The 21226-nt window shown below is 39.9% G+C and overlaps 1 protein-coding gene across 1 annotated transcript in view; it reads left to right on the top strand.

Moving 5' to 3' along the window:
- Positions 1-21226, top strand: part of LOC115007349 (tumor protein 63-like) — a 63352-nt gene that overhangs the window by 14144 nt on the left and 27982 nt on the right. Inside the window, 5 exon segments of the mRNA XM_029430165.1 lie at positions 133-258; positions 438-565; positions 872-980; positions 5449-5574; positions 6315-6444. Of these exon segments, the coding sequence (XP_029286025.1) occupies positions 928-980; positions 5449-5574; positions 6315-6444 (309 nt within the window). The 5' untranslated portion in view covers positions 133-258; positions 438-565; positions 872-927.

The following is a 21226-nucleotide window of genomic DNA, read 5'->3' as shown; positions in this document are numbered from 1 at the left end:
CGGGCAGCGAGGCGGGCGGGCTGTATGTCTTTATTAAAAATACAAGAGAGCAGCTTAGAGGTTTGTGTTCCCTGGATACACCACATCTATTTATTATCATTCCCCCCGCTGTGACCCTGCCTTTTATTTTAGCCTGCTGATTCATCTGCAGTTCATCTCTGACAACCACACAGCTCCTCTTGGCTTACAGTCACTGCCTGAGAGGGACCGTCTGACACTGAAGAGGAAGTGTGTGTGCCAGGATGGGGCCTGATATGTGTATGTGTGCTTAAATAAGACTGAATGTAGGCTACTGTAAAGCACTTTATAATCTTAAAGAGGTCATAAGAGGATTATTTTACGTTATCGTTCCCTCCTCTTGCATCTTATTAGAGAGTCTGTTTCACTTCCTTAAAATCAAACTTCATGTTCGTTTCATATATTGAATTTCTGTGCAGGATCAACAGTCTCATCGTGGGATGTTCAGCTGGTGAGAAGTGTGACAGACGTGCCCTCAGCCCACAAAACCACCGGGGAATCTGGGGGGGGAATATCAGAACTGGACAGAGAGCGTCGGCGGGGAGGGGTGAGCTTTTCAGGATACGTTGGGTGTTGGGGGGGGTGAAATGTAGTTGCTTGATATCTATATCCTAGCAACTGAGAGTGAGTGATATCTTGTACAACTGTAGCTGGCGATTGGTCAGAGAGCCGACACTCGCCCCTCCTCTTTGTAGGCTAGCCTCAGAAAAAATACCTAAATTCAAATTGATCTCTGAAACGTTCTCCACTCTGCACTGTTCCCCTCCAGCACTTTAATCCAGGCCTTTTTATTTATTGGTTATTTATTATTTATCTTTTTATTGGTTCGTATTTCTTGTATTTATTCTTGTAGCTCATGCACAGTCGTTGCCTGACTTTATGACAAGCTGGTAGCTTTGGCATGACAACATGAATTCACCGTACACAGCTGTGCAGCATTACCCAGAGTTTCCCTTTCACCGGTAAGTACATACACGTTGTATAAACTTATCTCTGACACCATGTGAAGCAGCTTCATTAACACATTGCATGGATTTAAAACGTGGTACAAATATGAGAAATGTGTGTTCAGCTACAAACTTAATTAGTCTTAAATAGACTTCTGACTTAGTCTTAGTTTGACGCGTCGCCCGTCACACAGAAAGTGTCTGCAGGTCCGAAGCGACCTGAAAACATTTGTGTCTGCCTGGATCCTCAGCTGCCGCTCTGCCCCCAGATATTTATATTTATATATGTGGGGGCAACAATGCAACAATGCATGCAATGATGGATTACATGAGAAACGCTGATTCTTCGTCTTCCTACTGAAGATGACTTTTGGCCCTTTTAATGCAAATATATATATATATATGTATCTTGTTTTAATATGTAATAATATATCTTGTTTAATATTTAATCATTAAAAGTGCTTTACAATAAAGCAAAAAATAAGATAAGAATAAAACACTTAATAAATAATAGAATTGAAGGTAAGAAGTAAAATATAAGATAAAACTAAGTTGAAATGGAATACTTAGAATAAACGATGGAAAAACAACGTACTGAATAAAAATAATAAATAATAAAATAATTAATAATAATTCAAATTAAAGGAGAAAAAATCCAAAATAATTTATAAAGGCATCTCACAAAGAAAATCGAAACAAATAAAGTAATTATGAAACATAATAAAGCATCAAAGAGAAGAAAATAAACAAATAACAACAATTAAATAATAGTATTAAATGATATTCATCTCAATTGCTGCTAACAGTAAAACTCACACAACAAAATACTGTGAATGTTATGTATTAAAAGTGTATCAATCAATATGATCAAATATCAAGTACATATGTTACTCGTCTACGGCCCCAGTGGAACACCATCAGCTACGTCTATTTATTAACTGTTCACCGTCAACACACGACAATAAGAGCAATTATCAATAAATCATATGTGACACTTACAGGCCTGTCGATCTAAAACTGCCTTCTAATTCATTAAATGTTTTCAGTATGTAAAACAAACGAGTATTAAGTTAACTAAACGTAACGTGGATATTCTGATAAATGATCAGGTCGCTCTCTAATCATAATATAATAAATTATAATCACAGAGTTCACTCTTCAAATGATTTAAAAACAACGATTGTCATCTTACTGTGTTCATATCATAATAATAATATATCATTTATATCCTTAGACCTTTAAAACTGTTGCAGGTCAAGTTGTACTGTATTCACGATAACGGTGATATTTAAAAAGTGAAATATTGATATGTTAATACACATATTATAGAGCCGTGTGAATAATCCAGAGCTTCTTTGTGTTCTCGCTCTGAAACGCACATTAAACAAAGTAAAAGATGAATCTGACTGATCGCATTATTATGTTTTCTTTCTCAAATCTTCTTTAGATATCACGATAATATGATTTTGACCAGGATAATCTGATATTGTGACAGCCCCCCCCCCCCCTGTTCCCAGTGCTTTAATATATTTCTGATCCAGGAAACAGAGTTCATCTTTTAGATTCGATTCCTCTCCAGGTATTTCTGCCTTTTGCAGGATTTCAGACTGTTTCTGTAAAAGTAAAGAGGAGGAGAAACTTCGGGGCTTTCTATTGTTTTGCAGTCGTGTCCCTCTTGCAGCCGGGCTGACAGATGAGGGGGGGAGAAGGTCTGAGGCCTTTGAACAAGTGATTAATAAGGACACTGGAGAAGGGCCCCGATCGGCCGGGCTGTTTGTTTTGATTGCATTTTCATCGGTCGGTGTGCCCAACCTGCCAAGAGACAATGGCCGTCCCTGTTTAGCGCTGACCTCTGGCCCAGTCTCGTCTGCAGGCGCTGCACTGTCTTTAAGTGGAAGCTGAACAGCCTTCGCCTCAGGCCGGCTGAGGAACTCTCTGAGTAACCAGACACCCAGAAGCAGACAAACAGCAGCCAGAAGAGGGATGAACCCAAATATCTTAACTTTTAAACTGATGAATATAAACAAATTCATTTTTAAAATTAACCAAAATTTACGTTCACAATAATTTCCTTCTTTTTATTCTTATTCTTTTGTCCTTTTCTTCTACTTTACTATTATATTAATATTATTATTTATTTATTTTACTATAAAATATATAAACATTGTAGGAATCAGTAGGAAGTTTCATACGTAAGCACATTTAAATGTATGTTGACCTCTGCAGTAAAATACAAAAACACTTTTACCATTTTATTTATTTTACCCTATTGTTTTTATTATTATTTGTAATATTATTATTATTATTAATATTATTAATTATAATAATATTAAAAATAATAATTAAAATAATAGGGTAAAATAAAAAAACATTAATATTTATTTTCTCTATAAAATATATAAACATTGTAGGATTATATGTTGTATGTAAACTCCTGCACTAAAGTATATAAAAATACTTATTTTTATTATCTATTATCCAAAAAAACATTTTTACAATTTTTTTTTTTTACCCTATTGTCTTATATTATTATTATTAAATCTATTATTAATAATAATAATGTATTATTATTTATTTTAATATTATTATTATATATTTTCTCTATAAAATATATAAACATTGTAGGATTATATGTTAGCATTTACGTAAACTATTATAAACTATATATATTTATAAAAAGGTGTCTCTGCAATAAATTACTTATTTTTATTATCTATTATCGAAAAGAAAAGAAAGTTGTATCATGAACATGTTTCCCCCGGTGATTAATGTCGTTGCTCTTTGTTTGACAGCGATGCACTTTGAACACTATCTGATGTTGTTTATTAAAAAGCTTGCAGAACGCAACACACACGAGAGAAACTTCAACTGGATCCAACCGTTTCAAAGTGCATGACATCAGAAGGTGTAGGCTACAGTTGAATTATGATTGTAGTCAAATGTATTAATAGTCTGACACAGCGGTACGTGTTGAACCTGATGCACAACTTTTCTGATTATATTCTGGATTCTTACTGGTCAACAGACAAAGCTGTGAAGAAATTCAAACGTCTTTTAGACGAGTTAACGAGGTGACAGTTGAGTTCTGCCCTTTAAAAGGCAAATTAAAGGAAGTTTAACTGAGGCCGAAGTCAGGAGAAGGACTGCACCTAAATCCTCCCTCCTCCACCTGCGGGGAGGACACCTCCACCTGCGATACACTTATTGTTGTTCAGATGAACTGCTGATGCTGGGAACCTTGATGTCTGCTGGTCCTGTGATGCAATACTTTACACTTTTACTCGAAGGGACAAGAACAGCCGTAGTTTCATCCATCCCCCCCCCCCGACCTCCTCCCTTTATACTTCCTGTTTCACTATTACATATATATATTTATATATATAAATATAAATACCATTACTTCTCTCAGGTACCGTGTGAGAACAGCCTCACGATTACTACTTAGATGATGAGTCGGCGCTGAAACAACTGGAAGTGTCTTGACCTGGTTACGGAGGGGGAGAAAAAAACACGAACATGAAGTTTTTTATTGTTTACAGTAACAATCTCTTCCTAATGCAGTGGATCAGTGGATTTGTTTTTATCGGAGCAGTCTGCCCCATGTATGAACACTCCCTCAAGCACCTCCTGCATACGTTAAATGATTTGCTTCATTAGATATGCCTGTGTTTGTAAGTCAGGTATTAATATCATTCATCACGCAGTGTTGGGGAATTCCAAAACCCAAAATAGTGCCAGCTTCAGATTATGCCCCCGTCCAGCTGTACACATACCACAAGTTGCAGCAGTGCTATCATATAGACCGAGGGGGGAATTCCAGCCGCCTCAGACTGCAGCGTGCGCCACTTCAGCAGGAACAATGGCAGGCTGAGCTGTGAAGCAGGTGTAATGTTTCAGCGGAGCAGGTCAAAGTGCCTCTGTCTGAATGGTGCATAATCACCATTATGTGTAGTACAAATATTCAGCATTATGCAGGCTGACTTCTGCACAATGGAAGCGCTCTTCATGAATGGCAGCCAGCAGGACTCCTCCTCCTCCTCCCGCCGGCTGGGTGGCCAGATCTCAGCCTGCACATCAACCGTTGTGTTTGCTTTGAAACTATCTATTAAAATACTTGTGCCCTTGTATGTTCATAGTAAAGCAGGTATCAGAGGTGGACTTAAGTATTAATACCACAGTGTAGAAATACTCTGTTACAAGTAAAAGCACAAACGTAAAAATAATCATTCTGCAGAACGGCCAAATTATATTATTATTCTGCCAAGGGATCAATAAAGTTTTATCTTAACCTGAAATCATCATATTATGTATTAAAAAGTCAAACGTTTGCCTCTGAGATGGAGCGCAGCAGACGTATAAAGTAGCAGGAAATGGAAAAGTACCTCAAAGTTGTTGTTAAGTACAGTATTTAGGAGACTGTACTTACTTTACTTTATTGCTTATTCAGAAGAGAAATGAATGCTGGGTTGATTCTCTCATGCAGACTCCGGGAACCTTCGTCTCGCTTGTCCTGGAGAGAATTCACCACCATGTCTCAGAACCAGTCGGCCCAGACCTCTGACTTCTTCAGCCAAGACGTCTTCAACCAACTGTTTGACATGCTGGACCAGTGAGTGAACCGTAATAAGAACATGCACAGCAGAGTTAGAGAGGCGATGAAGAACCTTTAAACCTCCCGCTGCACAAAGCAGAACAAAAACATTTAGTGATGCTGCGTTCAGCCATCAAAGAGCTGAAAATAGAACTAATATATAAATATATAATAACTAAAAGCCCATCTAAGTATGGCTTTTATGTAGTGTTTTATATAGATATCTTTTTTTAAATTAATATTTATATACAAGAAAATTCCTTGTATTTGAAAATCTACTTAATAAACTGAATTCTATTTCTATTTTATTTCTTATTATAAATTATTATTATTATTTATTTTATTTTAGTTAATTTGTTCTCATCCATATTTGATTTTTTATTAATGTTTTACTACTTTTAACTTCCTCGTTTTCCTCAACACTTTGAAGTTCTTTTGATTTGTTTGCACGGTGCTTTATGAATAAAGTTTGATGGATTGAAAGTGTTTCCAGGTGGAATTATTGTTTTTTAAAGTATATTATATTCAGTGCACAAGGTCTCTCCCACCACTTTGCTTCACGCTAATGTTGTTCGACTTTAAGCGACTTTTGCAGCTCGTGCTGCCTTCATTTCCCCGGGAGTTCGTACCTGCGTAGACATTACACTGTGAAATCAACATTTCCTGCATGATAACAAGTTAAAGCTCTACTGCCACTTTCAGTAATAGAAATGTGGACGTGAACAGTTTCTCAGTTTTATCCGTCTCCTGTGTCGCAGGTCTGCCGCTCACTCGGTGCAGCCCATTGAGCTGAACTTCAGGGACAGTCCGGCTCATGGTTCTGCAGGAAACACCATCCAGATCAGCATGGACTGCATCACCATGCACGAGCCCGACGACACGCCTACTGTAAGTACGTCGGTCTGCTATCCGAACAAAACCCCAGTAAAAAGTCTTATGTGGAACGGACATTTTTTATTTTAAACGTTTCTAGCATTTTGGCTGTGTTATTACATATGGCGTACATTTTGGTGCTTTTATTTTGTGTTTTATTTATTAAAAAAAGTAACCTCAGCTCCTATAATAATAATAATAATAATAATAATAATAATAATAATAATAATAATAATAATACAGACCGTCACAAATGTCTCATTAAAAACACGATTTACAGCATAAAGTCCTGTTTTCTATGATCTCAGCTTCACATCAAGATGCTTCAGAATTTAACTTTTTACTCTTTTCCTGCACAAACAATAAAGCTGAGTTAAATTTAATGTGGTTGCTAATCAAAATAATAATAAATCCCCCACCCCCCCCCCCCCCAGCATTTAGTATACAGAAAATAATTAAATTTTCTTGTTGTTTTCATAAAAACAAAAACAGAGGCATTATGTAAACAAACTCTCATTTAAAGGGTTCAATTCTGAAAATTAAAGAATATTTGGTAGTTAAATAACTAAAATTAACAAATATATATATATATATATAATATAACTATAATATTAATATATGCTATAAATATTATATTAATATATAATATAACTATTATATTAATATATGCTATAAATATTATATTCATATATAATATAACCATTATATTAATATATGCTATAAATATTATATTCATATATAATATAAATATTATATTCATATATAATATAAATATTATATTCATATATAATATAACTATTATATTAATATATAATATAAATATTATATTAATATATAATATAAATATTATATTAATATATAATATAAATATTATATTCATATATAATATAACTATTATATTAATATATAATATAAATATATTCATATATAATATAAATATTATATTCATATATAATATTTATATTATATATGAATATAATATAACTATTATATTAATATATAATATAAATATATTCATATATAATATAAATATTATATTCATATATAATATTTTTATGCAAGTTTTTTGACGCAGAAGGGTGTTAAGTTTGTTAGTTTGAGCTCTTAATTGTGGCTGATTTAATAAAAGTACCGTCTGAGATACTTTCATTCTGAGTTAATGGGATTTCCAGCGGTAAATTCCAGAGGCTGCAGCCGACAAAACAAAATGTACTTTCAATTTTCATATTAGTGTCGGGATTTCCCTCCGGAGAGTTTGAGAGGATGGTGTAGAGCCGGAGAATGAGGAGGCCGTGTGTGTGTGTGTGTGTGTGTGTGTGTGTGTGTGTGTGTGTGTGTGTGTGTGGGGATGATCTCATGGATGACCTGGGTGGCCCCTCAGAGACAGGTCGCACTCAGAGTCTGTTGATGCTGCAGACTCTGCCTTTACACCGTCACGTGGCGAGGCTTCAGGTAGACGGACCTGTGAGGTGTTTAACTTCCTGTTTGTGACATTCACAAAAAACCTTTTTGGTCTTATTTAGTTTCTGTTGAGTTTTGTGATTGTTGTGTTGTTTTTGAGGCGAAACGTATTGTATGTATTGAAGCAGGAGATTTGGTTTGATAAAAACATGCTAACTGTTGACTTTTGGACTTTAAACGCTCTGAAGTTATTGGAAATGTTTGTATCACGAGTCTGAAACAATCCTCCGCCGCAGCACTGGAGTCTAACTCTACTAATATTATAATTCTGATAATATTAGTGCAGCCTCATCTGTATCTGACACTCTGTACAAATACTTTAAACTCAATCAATACACGTGCAAAACCAAGAAGAAGCTGCGCAGCATCGAGTGCAGACGTAGAATAAATATATCAACATTATAAAAGAAGCTTCAAACTTTTCATGATCAGTTTTGTAGAAGTTTTGTTCCTCTCTTTGCCGCTCTGCTGCTGACAGATGATGCGTGTTCCCTCCCCGTGCAGGAATGCTGTTGTCCAGCCAGGGTGAAAAAAAAAAAAGCAAATAAAAATTTTGTTCAAGGAGCTGAGTAATGTTACCCTGCACATCCCCCAAGGGGGCCTGTGCTCTCTTGAACCGGTGATTAATGGCCCCAGCCCCACCACCCACTTTCCTCCCCACCACAGAGGGGCGTGGTGCGCTGATTGGCACGCCAGCAACTCGGGCAGCATCCGTGTGGGGCGAAGCGCTCGCTGTGGCTGCCTGCCAATCACCCAGCCCCGATCGTTAGTGTCTTGTTTTGATGAAAAGAGGTGGTGGGCCGCCCCCCCCCCCCGCCCCCCACCCCTCCACCCGTGTGGAGGTGTGCCTCTTTCATGCGTCATTAGTATGCAGCTCACTGTTTAGTGCCCTGGGGGACTTATTTGTATTGTGTAGGGTTTATGTTTAATCTGAAATTCCTTTTTCTTCTGGATTTTTTTTTCTGTAGCTGCAGGGCAACAATTTAACGCAGCACCTGCCTCTCTCACAGAGGTCTCATCTATCAGTACGTGTCTTCTCTGTGTAAAGGTGGGGGGGGGGAGAGGAGTCAGCAGGGAGGGTAGAATAACATGAAGGAATGTGGCAGATATAGTGGCAGGAGAAACGCTATATCCTACCCCAAACAGCTGATTTTACAGGCAGATAAAGCTGTGATCAGCTGTGCGTGGAAGACGCAGTGTTGAGCAGAGACCGAGTTTAAACAACTTCACAGCAGAGCAGCTCAATCAACACACGGCTTCTCTCAGATCTAATTACATGTTTGTGTTTGGATTCGTACTTTTTTCACCGCACCTCTTATGTGTGATGGCTGTGGATCAGCTTTCTCTTCCCTTAAATCTCAAGTTAAAGGTGTGCTATGTAACTTTCCTACTAAAAACCAGCCTAGTGTTGTATATGTAGTGAGACAGAGAGATGTGTAATGTCCCTGAAGGTAACGTTTCCTCTCTCCTGTCATGGTGTCATCAGTCCTGTGTTGTATATGTAGTGAGACAGAGACATGTGTAATGTCCCTGAAGGTAACGTTTCCTCTCTCTCCTGTCATGGTGTCATCAGTCCTGTGTTGTATATGTAGTGGACAGAGACATGTGTAATGTCCCTGAAGGTAACGTTTCCTCTCTCCTGTCATGGTGTCATCAGTCCTGTGTTGTATATGTAGTGAGACAGAGACATGTGTAATGTCCCTGAAGGTAACGTTTCCTCTCTCTCCTGTCATGGTGTCATCAGTCCTGTGTTGTATATATAGTGAGACAGAGAAATGTGTAATGTCCCTGAAGGTAACGTTTCCTCTCTCTCCGGTCATGGTGTCATCAGTCCTGTGTTGTATATGTAGTGAGACAGAGACATGTGTAATGTCCCTGAAGGTAACGTTTCCTCTCTCTCCTGTCATGGTGTCATCAGTCCTGTGTTGTATATGTAGTGAGACAGAGACATGTGTAATGTCCCTGAAGGTAACGTCTCCTCTCTCCTGTCATGGTGTCATCAGTCCTGTGTTGTATATGTAGTGAGACAGAGACATGTGTAATGTTCCTGAAGGTAACGTTTCCTCTCTCTCCTGTCATGGTGTCATCAGTCCTGTGTTGTATATGTAGTGAGACAGAGACATGTGTAATGTCCCTGAAGGTAACGTTTCCTCTCTCCTGTCATGGCGTCGTCTCCACTTTGAGCAGCGTCAGCGTTGTGTTTGTAGCAAGAAGCTTCATAAACTGACTTTTTATCCAGTTTTAAGACACTTTTTACATCCTGGTGTTTTTAACTCTATATTTGAAGGATGAAGGATTTTAGTCGTCGGACGTCTGGATCTTAAGTTCTCAGAGAATCAAGCTGAGCAGATGTTCGCGGCAGCCGAACAGCGTGCAGGAGAAACTCTGGTTTTAGCTCGTAGCCTTTAGCTCGTAGCCTTTAGCTCGTAGCCTTTAGCTCGTAGCCTTTAGCTCGTAGCCTTTAGCTCGTAGCCTTTAGCTCGTAGCCTTTAGCTCGTAGCCGGGTCTGTTTGTATCTGAGAGGAGGAGACCTCTGTGGAGGATTCTGCGACACCAAACCCCGTCTTGTCGTTTTGATTGAGAAACCCTGGTGGCATTTAATGCTATCATCTGAAAAGAATCTGCATTATGGTGCAATCATCGCCGTTGCCATGTCAGCGTCACTTGTTTTCTTTTTGTCATTCATGACAAAGTCTTCATGAGTCATTGCTTTCACCTACCTGGGAAAAGAAAAGATGTTAACTGTCCATCTTGCCCTTTGTTTGTCTGAACATGCAGATATTTTACCTCAACACTAGTAGTAATCATTTTTTAAGTAACAAGAACGTTAATCTTAACCTGGATTATTCATTAGGAAGTAATCCAAAGTAAACCCGTGCATTGAACAGCATCCATACTAAGGTTTGTTTTGTATTCTCCACGCTCCAGCAGTTTGCCTCCAGCACGTAAAGAAGAGTTTCTGAAGGCGTAGCACCGAGGAGCGAGCTGCTGCCACGGTCCACTTAAACAACTGTTGAGTCAGGATGAGATGCTTCAACACGAGCCCCTATTAGCCTTATCTCTTTTATTTCTTATACATCTTTCTTACATCTTAGACCAGGATTAACTTCTTTTACACAGCAGCATTAACTCATGCCAGGTTCAACTAAAAAAACCTGCAAGTCACACCCTTTGAGAGCGGTTGCATTTATAAATACTCCTGCAGTAATCCTGTAACGCTGTTTTGTAAAACACCAATTATCTATATAAGTTTTCTTAAATATCTGACTTTTTTCAACATGAATGAGCCGATTCAGGGAGGGGAAAAGTCTAAAGGTTGTAAAATAGTACATTTTGTAATAAAACACAGAACATTTAAACAGCAATATTAGAGATAAATGTTTTTCTTTATCAGAAATGATGTTAGAATTAGAAGAAACAATACTTCATGAGTTCTCAAGCTTTGGTAAGAATATAAAAAAGTTTCAGGAACTGAACTCGTAAACAAAATGAGCAACAAAAAGTCGCTTTTGTGCTTAACTGTTAACATTTTCGACCAATAACGGATTAAAAAGTGATTTGTTTGAGATGCAATGTTTGCACAAAGAGATCTTTGACTGTGTTTGAAAGGACGTCTGGAAGCAGATTGAAAACACCAGAAAGCAGAACATTAGTGATGATCTTTTTTTTACTGACGAATGCAAATATCCATCCATCGTCTACCGCTTATCCGGGGTCGGGTCGCGGGGGCAGCAGCTCCAGTAAGGAACCCCAAACTTCCCTTCTCCGGGCCACATCCTCCAGCTCCGACTGGGGGGTCCTGAGGCGTTCCCAGTGAGGAGATACGACTACGCCTAGATATCCTATCCATGAACATCACGAACAGGATTGGTGATAAAGCGCAGCCCTGGCGGAGGCCAACATTCACTGGGAACGAGTCCGACTTACTGCCGAGTATCCGGACACAACTCTCCCTTTGGGCGTACAGGGATTGGATGGCCCTCAGAAGTGACCCCCTCAGCCCATACTCCCGCAGCACCTCCCACAGTATCACCCGGGGGACCCGATCATACGCCTTCTCCAGATCCACAAAACACATGTAGACCGGATGGGCGTACTCCCATGAGCCCTCCAGGATCGTTGCGAGAGTGACCAGGACGGAATCCGCGTTGTTCCTCTTCAATCAGAGGTTCGACTACCGGCCGAACCCTCCTTTCCAGTACCTTGGAGTAGACTTTACCAGGGAGGCTGAGAAGTGTGATACCCCTGTAGTTTTGAGCGGGGGAACCAGAGAGTGTAAATATAGGAAAAACAAATAAAACTGTGTTTAATTTCTCTTTTTTTAGACTCCAACACAATTTTATAGCCGTCATTTAAACTAGAGCTGCAACAATTAGTTTGATTGACAGAAAAATTATCTCCAAATATCTTGATAATCGATTGATCTTTAAAGTAAAAATGTCATAAAATGCTGTTTTAATATTAAAGTGAATATCTCAAGACATTGTCCAACATTTAGACACTTTTATTATTCAGTGTCGGGGTTGTTGTCGCACAACAATCCACTGGATTCTATTTTATTCTCATTCTCCCTCTACATACTTTACTTACAGTTTTACAAACTGTTCACTTCTCTGTGTATATGTGTAGTACTTCTCATTATACATTTATTACAATCAGTTTATTCACTTGCAATACTGTCTACCACACATTTAACTCCATATTTTAATTTGACAACTAAACATTCTCAATTATTATATATAGAATAGTCGTAGTTTAAAACTTGGCTATGTGTAGGCAACAAACTAATAACTGCGTTTGTTACGTCATTTAAGTTACAGACTTAAAATAAGTCAACGTCGTGGGACACAAACCCTCCGGGGACACAGGTCGTCCTCCCCACGCAGACTTTGATTTGCTCAAAACAAACGTAAACGACTGCAGTTGTATTTCAGGGTAACCCTTCCTCACCTCTCTGGAAACCTTATAACTCTTTCTGGCAGCTTTTGAAATAGCTGGAAGAGTTTAGCTGAAAGCAGCTCAGGTTTATTTCTCAGTTTTTCAGGATTTGGTGGCTGTCGGGGTTTTAGGGATTGCCACCCAGGTGATTCTGTGTGTGTCCCCCGCTGACTGTGTGGACGGGAGCGCTCTCTGTTTTCAGGGCAGGTGTCTGCAGCCTCTGCAGCCTCTGCAGCTGACACTTGATACTGAACTAATCTATCAGACTTAAGGAACAGGCTCTTTAAAGGGAACAACTTTAGCAAAGCCTCTTTTGTCTGAGCCCCCTGGATCTGCAGATCTTTAGCTTCTTCTTAGTTTCTCAGGTGATGCAGTTCGTAAAGATGTGACTGAATGTAGAGTTTAATGTTACCAGTGTTTTAAATTATAATCCACAAACATCGTCACCTCGCAGGTTGTTGATAGTTCGGTTTGTGGCCCGATTATCAGGAACTTTGGAGGAAAGGAGAAACTCAGCTGCAACGAAGGATTCTTTTTCACTATCGAACAAATGTGCTAAATATATTCACTTTAATGTGATATAAATCAGAGAAAAGCAGCAAATCTCCATATTTGAGAGGCTGAAAACAACATTTCTGCATAAAAAATGACTTTAATTCATCGATTATCAAAATATTTGACGATAGTTTTTCAGAATTTGGTTTATTGCCAAGGAGGTTTTCACATACAAGGAATTTACTTTGGTTTATTGGTGCATTCATAAACACAGTAAGATCATTTAAAATGGAAAGATAATAACAAATATAATAATATAAATATGACATAATTGCAAAAGAAATATGTACTGAAATAAAAGTTAAAGAGCTGACGTGGTAATATTTAGCATTGTTAGTTTTAGGATTGTTGTCTCCTTAACTATGCAAGAAAAGCATGTCATATAAAACCTTTAAGAGTTAAAGCCCCGTTTATTGCATGAATAAAGCTCGGGTGATCTTCTACTGCAGCCTCAGCTTCACACTCGCTGCTCTAACTTTCTTTCAGATGCCGATGTTGTTTTAACATAATTAGAAGTTTGTTTAGCTAAACTAATTATCCCGCTCAGAAGGTTCGGCCGGCTCGCCGCTGGTTCCTCGGGAGGCCGTTGAGTGTGGCTCTTTAAAGTGTTGATTTGCCTTTTGTGACGGGCTGACCTGCAGGCCGTCGGCCCCCGGGGGCCTGACCTGCACGGGGTGTGGCTGCTGATTGGAGACACTGACTGCAGGTCGTAGTTGTGCTTAAGTTTTCAGACGGTTTTCAAATGATTCTGACCGCAGGGCAACAGTTTCAGCCCCCCCACTGACCTGATTCACCCATGTGACTGTACAATGTGAGAACATTTGTTCTGATTGGTCTAAAACAGACAAACACAAGTATCTGAAAATCACATTTTTATCAATAGTCCAAAAACAGAAACAGTTTTTGTGGCTTTTTCGACTTCATTTGATAAATGATGCAGAGAGAGAGATGTGTGAAATGTGCGGAAGCAAACCTGCGACATTGTGGTTATATGAGATGCACTGTAAACACTGAGCTACTAAATGTCTTGCATATGAAATATTTGTTTTACGCTGCACATGTGCAAATCTGTGATATTTAACTCGTAGGTAGCAAACACCAGATTGTGCTCCTCGTAGTTCAGACATCTTATCCAATGTTTAGTCTGCGGGGACGATGTCTCCTCAAATATAATGAAATATATAAGAAAGACACAAACTATATAATAATAAACTAAATATAGTATGAAACTCACTTTTCTGCAAAAAGAAAGATTTGAACTCTTCTGCAGATTTGTGCTCAGGGAAGAATTCATAATGAGGAGGATCATACAAACCTGCAGAGCTCTGCGGAGACTCATCGCACCAAACACTTCAAGTACTGGTTTGATAAAAAGGCTGCAATAGTAAAGACCGTTTCTGTTCTTTTAATAATTTGTTGTAAATGACGTCTGGAAATATAAACGCATGAAGCCGAACTGTCCTTAAACATTTCTTCAGAGCATCATTAGAGCATCGAGACTCAACGCATGTTTCCACAACAGATCTACATCAGTCATCTCTGATAGATACAAGCAATCTGCAGGAGTCACATTGTTGTGTGTGTGTGTGTGTGTTGGGGGGGGAGCTCTTCTTATGCTAACTAGCTGCTGCAGGTTTACTCTCCCATCCTGCACCGCTCACTCTGCAGCCGGCCGGCCTCACGCATTCATCTCTCCATGTGTTTCCTTAATATTTCTTATTCTCATCCACGTTGATAGAATTTGTCCATTTGGACCCGTTTATATATCAAGCACCGCTGTGGCTGTAGTCAAGGAGGCACCGCGTGTAGAGATGATGCAAAGTGAGTGCCGTGAAGATAAAACCCTGAAGTCTGAAGTCTTTGCTGTTTCGCAGCGTTAGCAAGACGAAGAGTGATTCTCAGCTCAGCTAAGACTTCGGAGGAGCCCTGAGCAGCTTCAAAGGAGACGCTGCTTCTCCTGCAGATGGGTGTGGACTCAGGTATTGGACAGGTAGCTCCTTAGACCCCTCCCCTCGCTCTCCTCGGTATATATGACCTCCCCATAGATTCCTATAGAAGCTTCTGCTTGTCCACTTTGCATCTGAAGTCCACATCACTCCTTCAGAGTGAGGAAAAGAGATTTGTGGAATCCTGGAGCCAGTGGAGCACACAGCAGCAGCTCTGCTCAACCTCAGCGCCAACATGTTGTACCTGGAGACGGGGTCCACCACTTCCTACAGCGAGGTAAGACGGGCGGAGGAGCTGCTCACGGGGGCAGACATGGCACACGTTCCTGTAGCGGGGTCCGTGAGCTCCAAATGAAACGTCACCAAAGAGATAAAGTTCTTTTATTCTGGGACTTAAAGTTAATGTCAGAGCTCTGAATGATCCAAAATGATTTGTCGCTGGACGCTCTGTGCGGCGACTCAGGCTTTTAATTCTGATTAAGTGAAAGAAAATATATAAGTAGCGTGTTTTTAATGGAGTAACAGTTACCAGAGGGAAACCAGAAAAACGCGGGGAAGATGGTTTTGCGTTTGTCAGTGTGTGTGTTGGCGTGCACATCTGTGTGCGAGCCGGGGAATGTAAACACCTGGAGGAACTCTTTGAATGCTGAATGTGAAATGGCTGCTGTCTGGCGGCGCCGGCCTTCAGTCAGTCCGTGTCATTTCATTTGTTTGGCCGATGAGTGAGAAAATCTTCCAAAATAATTTAGTGTTTCTTTTTCTGCGGCGAGAAGTTTGTGAGAAAAAACACCAAGAATGCAAAAGTACAGAAAAATCAAAAGGTAGATTATTATCTGATCATATGTTGAGCTTTGCTTTATGAAGAGATACTCGACGTCTTTCACAGACCAAACAAACGATAAATCACAAAGTCATCAGAGGTTGTTTCTCATGCTTCACTTTGAAGGTGCGTCGTGATGGATCTGTGTTTGACGTAAACACTCGGACCATGTTTTAAAGTGATCGGAAGTTTCAGCTTCTTTTCGTTGCATTCTTGTGATTTGGGACATTTTTCCTTCTGCACTAATTTAACCATCATTTGTTACGCAGCAAAGCAGACGAATCTTCCCTCTCGGCTCAAAGTCGATGTGACAAACGTGCTTTGCTTTAAGATCCGTGAGCATCTGAAGGAAGTCTCCGTCTGTCTTCAGAGAACTGTTGTGTCGCAGCTTCTTCTGTGTTTTTTACCGACTGAATCCTGCATCCAAACAGCGGAGCGAGCGCTGATGGATCCTCAGATTGCAGGTTGCAGATAGCAGGTGTGTCAGGTCACTGCCTTTTAAGTTGTCGAGCAGGGGGTCTTTAAGTGGTGTCCGGCTCAGTGTGGGAGGTGTCAGGTTCCCCCAGCCTCCTGGGAGCCGGCGCTGCTGTTTAGTTCAGGATCGTAATTGCTTTAATGGTGTGTTGATGTAGATACAATCACCTACTCTGCCCACCCCAGCAGGTATATAAGGTGTAGATAGACCCCCACCCCAACAGCCCCACCTCAACCCCCAACCCTGCTGAGCCTTTAATGCCTCCCTCCCCTGTGGTCACTCATCTCAGACCCTGGATGCTCCTCATGCAGCAGGTCAGCAGAGATCCCCTCCCCCGAGTCTGCTGTGTGTCGACGATGTTCCTTAAAGCTCCGAGTTCAGAGATGTTGAGCTTTTTAACTTCCAGAACTCGTCTTCTTCAGACGAGAGGAAGCATGAGAACATCAGAGTGTGTGTGTGTAACTGTGTGTGTAGATGTAAACTCTCCACAGCTACATTACATAACGCCTCATGTACATATTAAACACTTGTAATATAAAGTTGTGTTGATGTGAGTCATGAAGTGGGGAAGCTTCATGATATCTGTTAGTTACATGTATGACCCTGTTCACCTGTAGTGTGTACAACATGTATGACTCTGTTCACCTGTAGTGTGTACAACATGTATGACTCTGTTCACCTGTAGTGTGTACAACATGTATGACTCTGTTCACCTGTAGTGTGTACAACATGTATGACTCTGTTCACCTGTAGTGTGTACAACATGTATGACTCTGTTCACCTGTAGTGTGTACAACATGTATGACTCTGTTCACCTGTAGTGTGTACAACATGTACTGTTTGGTGTTTACGACTTTAATCAGGAGACTTACAGGCGGAGTTACAGCGTTTAATTGGTCGATGTGCAGAGATGTCGTATTTTTGTAGTCCGACCCTGAAGTTAGCATCGCGCTCCACAACGGATTTTAGATTATTGCGGGAAATAAACTCTGTGGCGAAGAAACTTTTCCACATATTCAATGTAATCGGCAGAAGTCAGAAGCTAACGTGCAGCAGGTCACATGACATCTTGCAGAGATCCGTCTGACCTCAGCCAGCTTATGCGTTTACTCACCTATTTCATGTCTAAGAACAAAATGTTCAAATGTCTTACGCTTGTGTACCAAAAACATTCAATAAAACCCGTTGGCGTCCAGACGAGGAAACAGGAAGTGCAAAACTGCTGACTCATTGTCCTGCTTCTTGTATTTGACACTGTTGTTCATAATAATCAAACTAAAACTGCTTTTCCTGATCGCGCACTATTAGCTTGTTCACGAGCTGCGTTTTACTTGTGGGTGGAAACTTTACGTTGCTTTAAGTTTAAGAAGTCTGGGGATTTTAAAACCAATCAGAAACTTGTTGCTTTAATTTGGAAGAAACGTAATTAATTTGTGTGTTGCTGATGATTTATATGTAATTAATAATGCTTGAGCCTCATCCCTAGCATGAACTACAACACAAAGAATAACTTAAACGTGACGATATGCCGCTAACCTTTAAACGAGAGCTGCTTTGTGTTCTGGATGAATCAGATCGTAATCAACAGGCTTTTACTCTGAAGTCTCCGCTTCCTGTTGCATTTACCTCAGACAAAGAGAAAGAGCTGGAAGGCCCCGAACAGACAAACTGACTGCACAACCTTTGGAAAGCGTTATTAAAGGCTGAGGATGTGAAGCTGCTGCGTCAGCGTGTTCTGCAGCCCCACGTCCCAAAGGGCTGAGCTCTCGGCTGTAGAAGGAGTTCTCAGGGCGACGCTGGAGTGGTTATTACACGGTCGCTGTATTGTGGTGGAATCAGATCTGATGAGAGAGAAACTCCCTCATTCCACCTTTTTGAATATCTCACTTCCAGTCAATTAAACATGAAAATGTGACGAGCGCAATTATCCTTTGATCCCGATATTCATTTATCCCGGTGTTTAATGTGAAGGATTCTATGTCAGGCGTTTATCTGCTTCGTCTTTCCTTTAGAATAATAACTTGGCTCTGATAATTGGTGGCTGTCACACGCTGCCAGCATCAGGACGCTGCTGCTGCTGCTGCTGCTGTTGTAGCTGCTGCTGCTGCTGCTGCTGCTGCTGTTCTGCTGCTGCAGCTTGTTGTAGCTGCTGCTGCTGCTGTTCTGCTGCAGCTTGTTGTAGCTGCTGCTGCTGCTGCTGTTGTAGCTGCTGCTGTTGTAGCTTGTTGTAGCTGCTGCTGCTGTTGCTGTTGTAGCTGCTGCTGCTGCAGCTTGTTGTAGCTGCTGCTGCTGTTGCTGTTGTAGCTGCTGCTGCTGCTGCTGCTGCTGTTGCTGTTGTAGCTGCTGCTGCTGCTGCTGCTGCTGTTGTAGTTGTAGTTGTAGCTGCTGCTGCTGCTGCTGTTGTAGTTGTAGCTGCTGCTGCTGTTGTAGTTGTAGCTGCTGCTGCTGTTGTAGTTGTAGCTGCTGCTGCTGTTGTAGTTGTAGCTGCTGCTGCAAATAAAACAAATAAATAAAATAAAACAACTTAAATAAATAAAACTTAAATAAAACAAGAATTCTTCAGTTAGTTTTTAGTCAAACCAGTTTGAAGCATATACGTTTGTTCTCTGCCATCAAATACGAATAATAATGCACTTAATTTATATAGTTTTAAGTCTTTTTGTGCTTCTTCTCGTTGTTTTATTCTCTTCTCGTGTAATGCATTTGCTGTACACTTTGTAACATAGGTTTTGAAAGGTGCTATATAAATACATTTGTAAGTTTCGTACAAGACATGCAGCACAGTGTTTTACAAAAAGGGAAAACAGAAATAAAAAGACTTAAAAAAAAAGAGATAGAATGCCGTAATTAATGGGAAATAAATCAATAAAAAATTTAAATAAGAGAATGTATAACATAAGATGGAAAATAAAACCCATTGAATATTAATAAAAGTATAAGAAATCAGTACCCATATATATATATATATATATATATATATATATATATATGTATATATATATGTATATATATATGTATATTATTATCTTCTCTGACGCACACTCAGATCTTATACTTCAGTGTAAAATACTTTGTTACAAGTAAAAACCCTGAATTCAAACATTTACTTGAGTAAAAGTAAAATATTTGTATAAAAATGTACCAAAAGTAAAAGTTCTCATTCTGCACAACGGCCCATTTCAGAATAATAATATATATTATATTATTACATTATAATTATTGATGCATTAATGTGTTCATCACTTTAATGTTGCAGCTGCTGAAGAAGGAGCCTTGTTTTATTTATTGTTTGACTTTATATACTTTATATGTAGCTTGTAATTTCACCAAGGGATCAATAAAGTTTTATCCTAACCTATAATAAAACATGATATATTATTTAAATCAGAGTAAATCTAGTGAACTTAAAGAACAATATGGAAATCGAAATACTCAAGTAAAGTACAAATACCTCAAATGTAAGTACAGTACTTGAGTAAATCTACTTTCCACCGCTGCTCCTTTGAGTTTAAACCTTTATATGTGTGTAATGAGTCCATTGTGAGGGAGTGTGTGTGTGTGTGTGTGTGTGTGTGTGTGTGTGTGTGTGTGTTCCACTTGTCTCCTAACACCTGCATGCGCAGCTCCTCTGTGTCATTGCTTCCGGAGGGTTAAGCAGCACCGCACACACTGTGACCCTCGTCCGCACAGCGAGCTTCACCCCGGGGCGCTGCTCCACAAGTATGCTGAGGTTGCCTCCGCTGACCTCTCAGGTGTCTGTGAGTCTGTGGAGCAGCGAGGCTTCAAAATGCAAAACCTCACCCACAAAATGACCTTTTAAAAATCAACTTCTCGACCTTGAATTCTTGAAGAAAACGTATTTCTTCTCGCACGCCTCCGCCGGGAACGAAGAACCAAAGAACGGAGAAAAGTCTTGACTTTAAGTCAATTTTCAAAAACAGCAAAACTATATAAAAACATTATTTTACAAAGTCACACAGCTCGTGCATTTGTGCAGACTTCTGTTCACTACTTCCAGAAACACGTGCGTTCCCACTATCTTTGATACACTTCACGCTCCTGCAGCCGCTACCACGCTGCGCTTTAGTGGGAATGCATGTGTTTTGGAAATAGTGAACATAAGTCTGCATAAATGCACGAGTTACATTAAACTCAGCCCTCATCTACTTCAATCTTCTCAGTTTCTTTTGATTCTCCGTTCACCGTGAAGGCATGAGAGAACATTTGAAGTTTTCTTCAAGTAGGTCACACAGGTTGGGTGACTGATGCACGCTTAGTGGGTGAATTATTCCTTTAACAGTTAAATAAGCGACCCGGTGTTGGTCATCTGGCTCCGCGCTAACACCTGGCAGAGCGTCGGGTGTGAGGCGGACAGCTGTGGTCGGCCGTGCTTGAAATAAACAAGAGGCCCTGGAGAGATTAATGGTGCAGTCCAAAGAGCGAGAGCCATGGCACCTCGTCCAGGAATGTGCCATTTATAAATCTAAAGGAATGGGCTGAATGGCGCTGGCTGCGACCCAGGTGTATCTCCATACTTTAAATCCACTCCTCCCGTCTGAATAGTTGCGGCTGATTGAGAAGGCGAGGTAGTAACACCCCGTT

The sequence above is a fragment of the Cottoperca gobio genome, chromosome 4 (genome assembly GCF_900634415.1).
Source record: "Cottoperca gobio chromosome 4, fCotGob3.1, whole genome shotgun sequence".
Lineage (NCBI taxonomy): Eukaryota > Metazoa > Chordata > Actinopteri > Perciformes > Bovichtidae > Cottoperca > Cottoperca gobio.
Note: the sequence above shows the minus strand (reverse complement) of the source record. Positions and strands in the feature narration are given on the sequence as shown.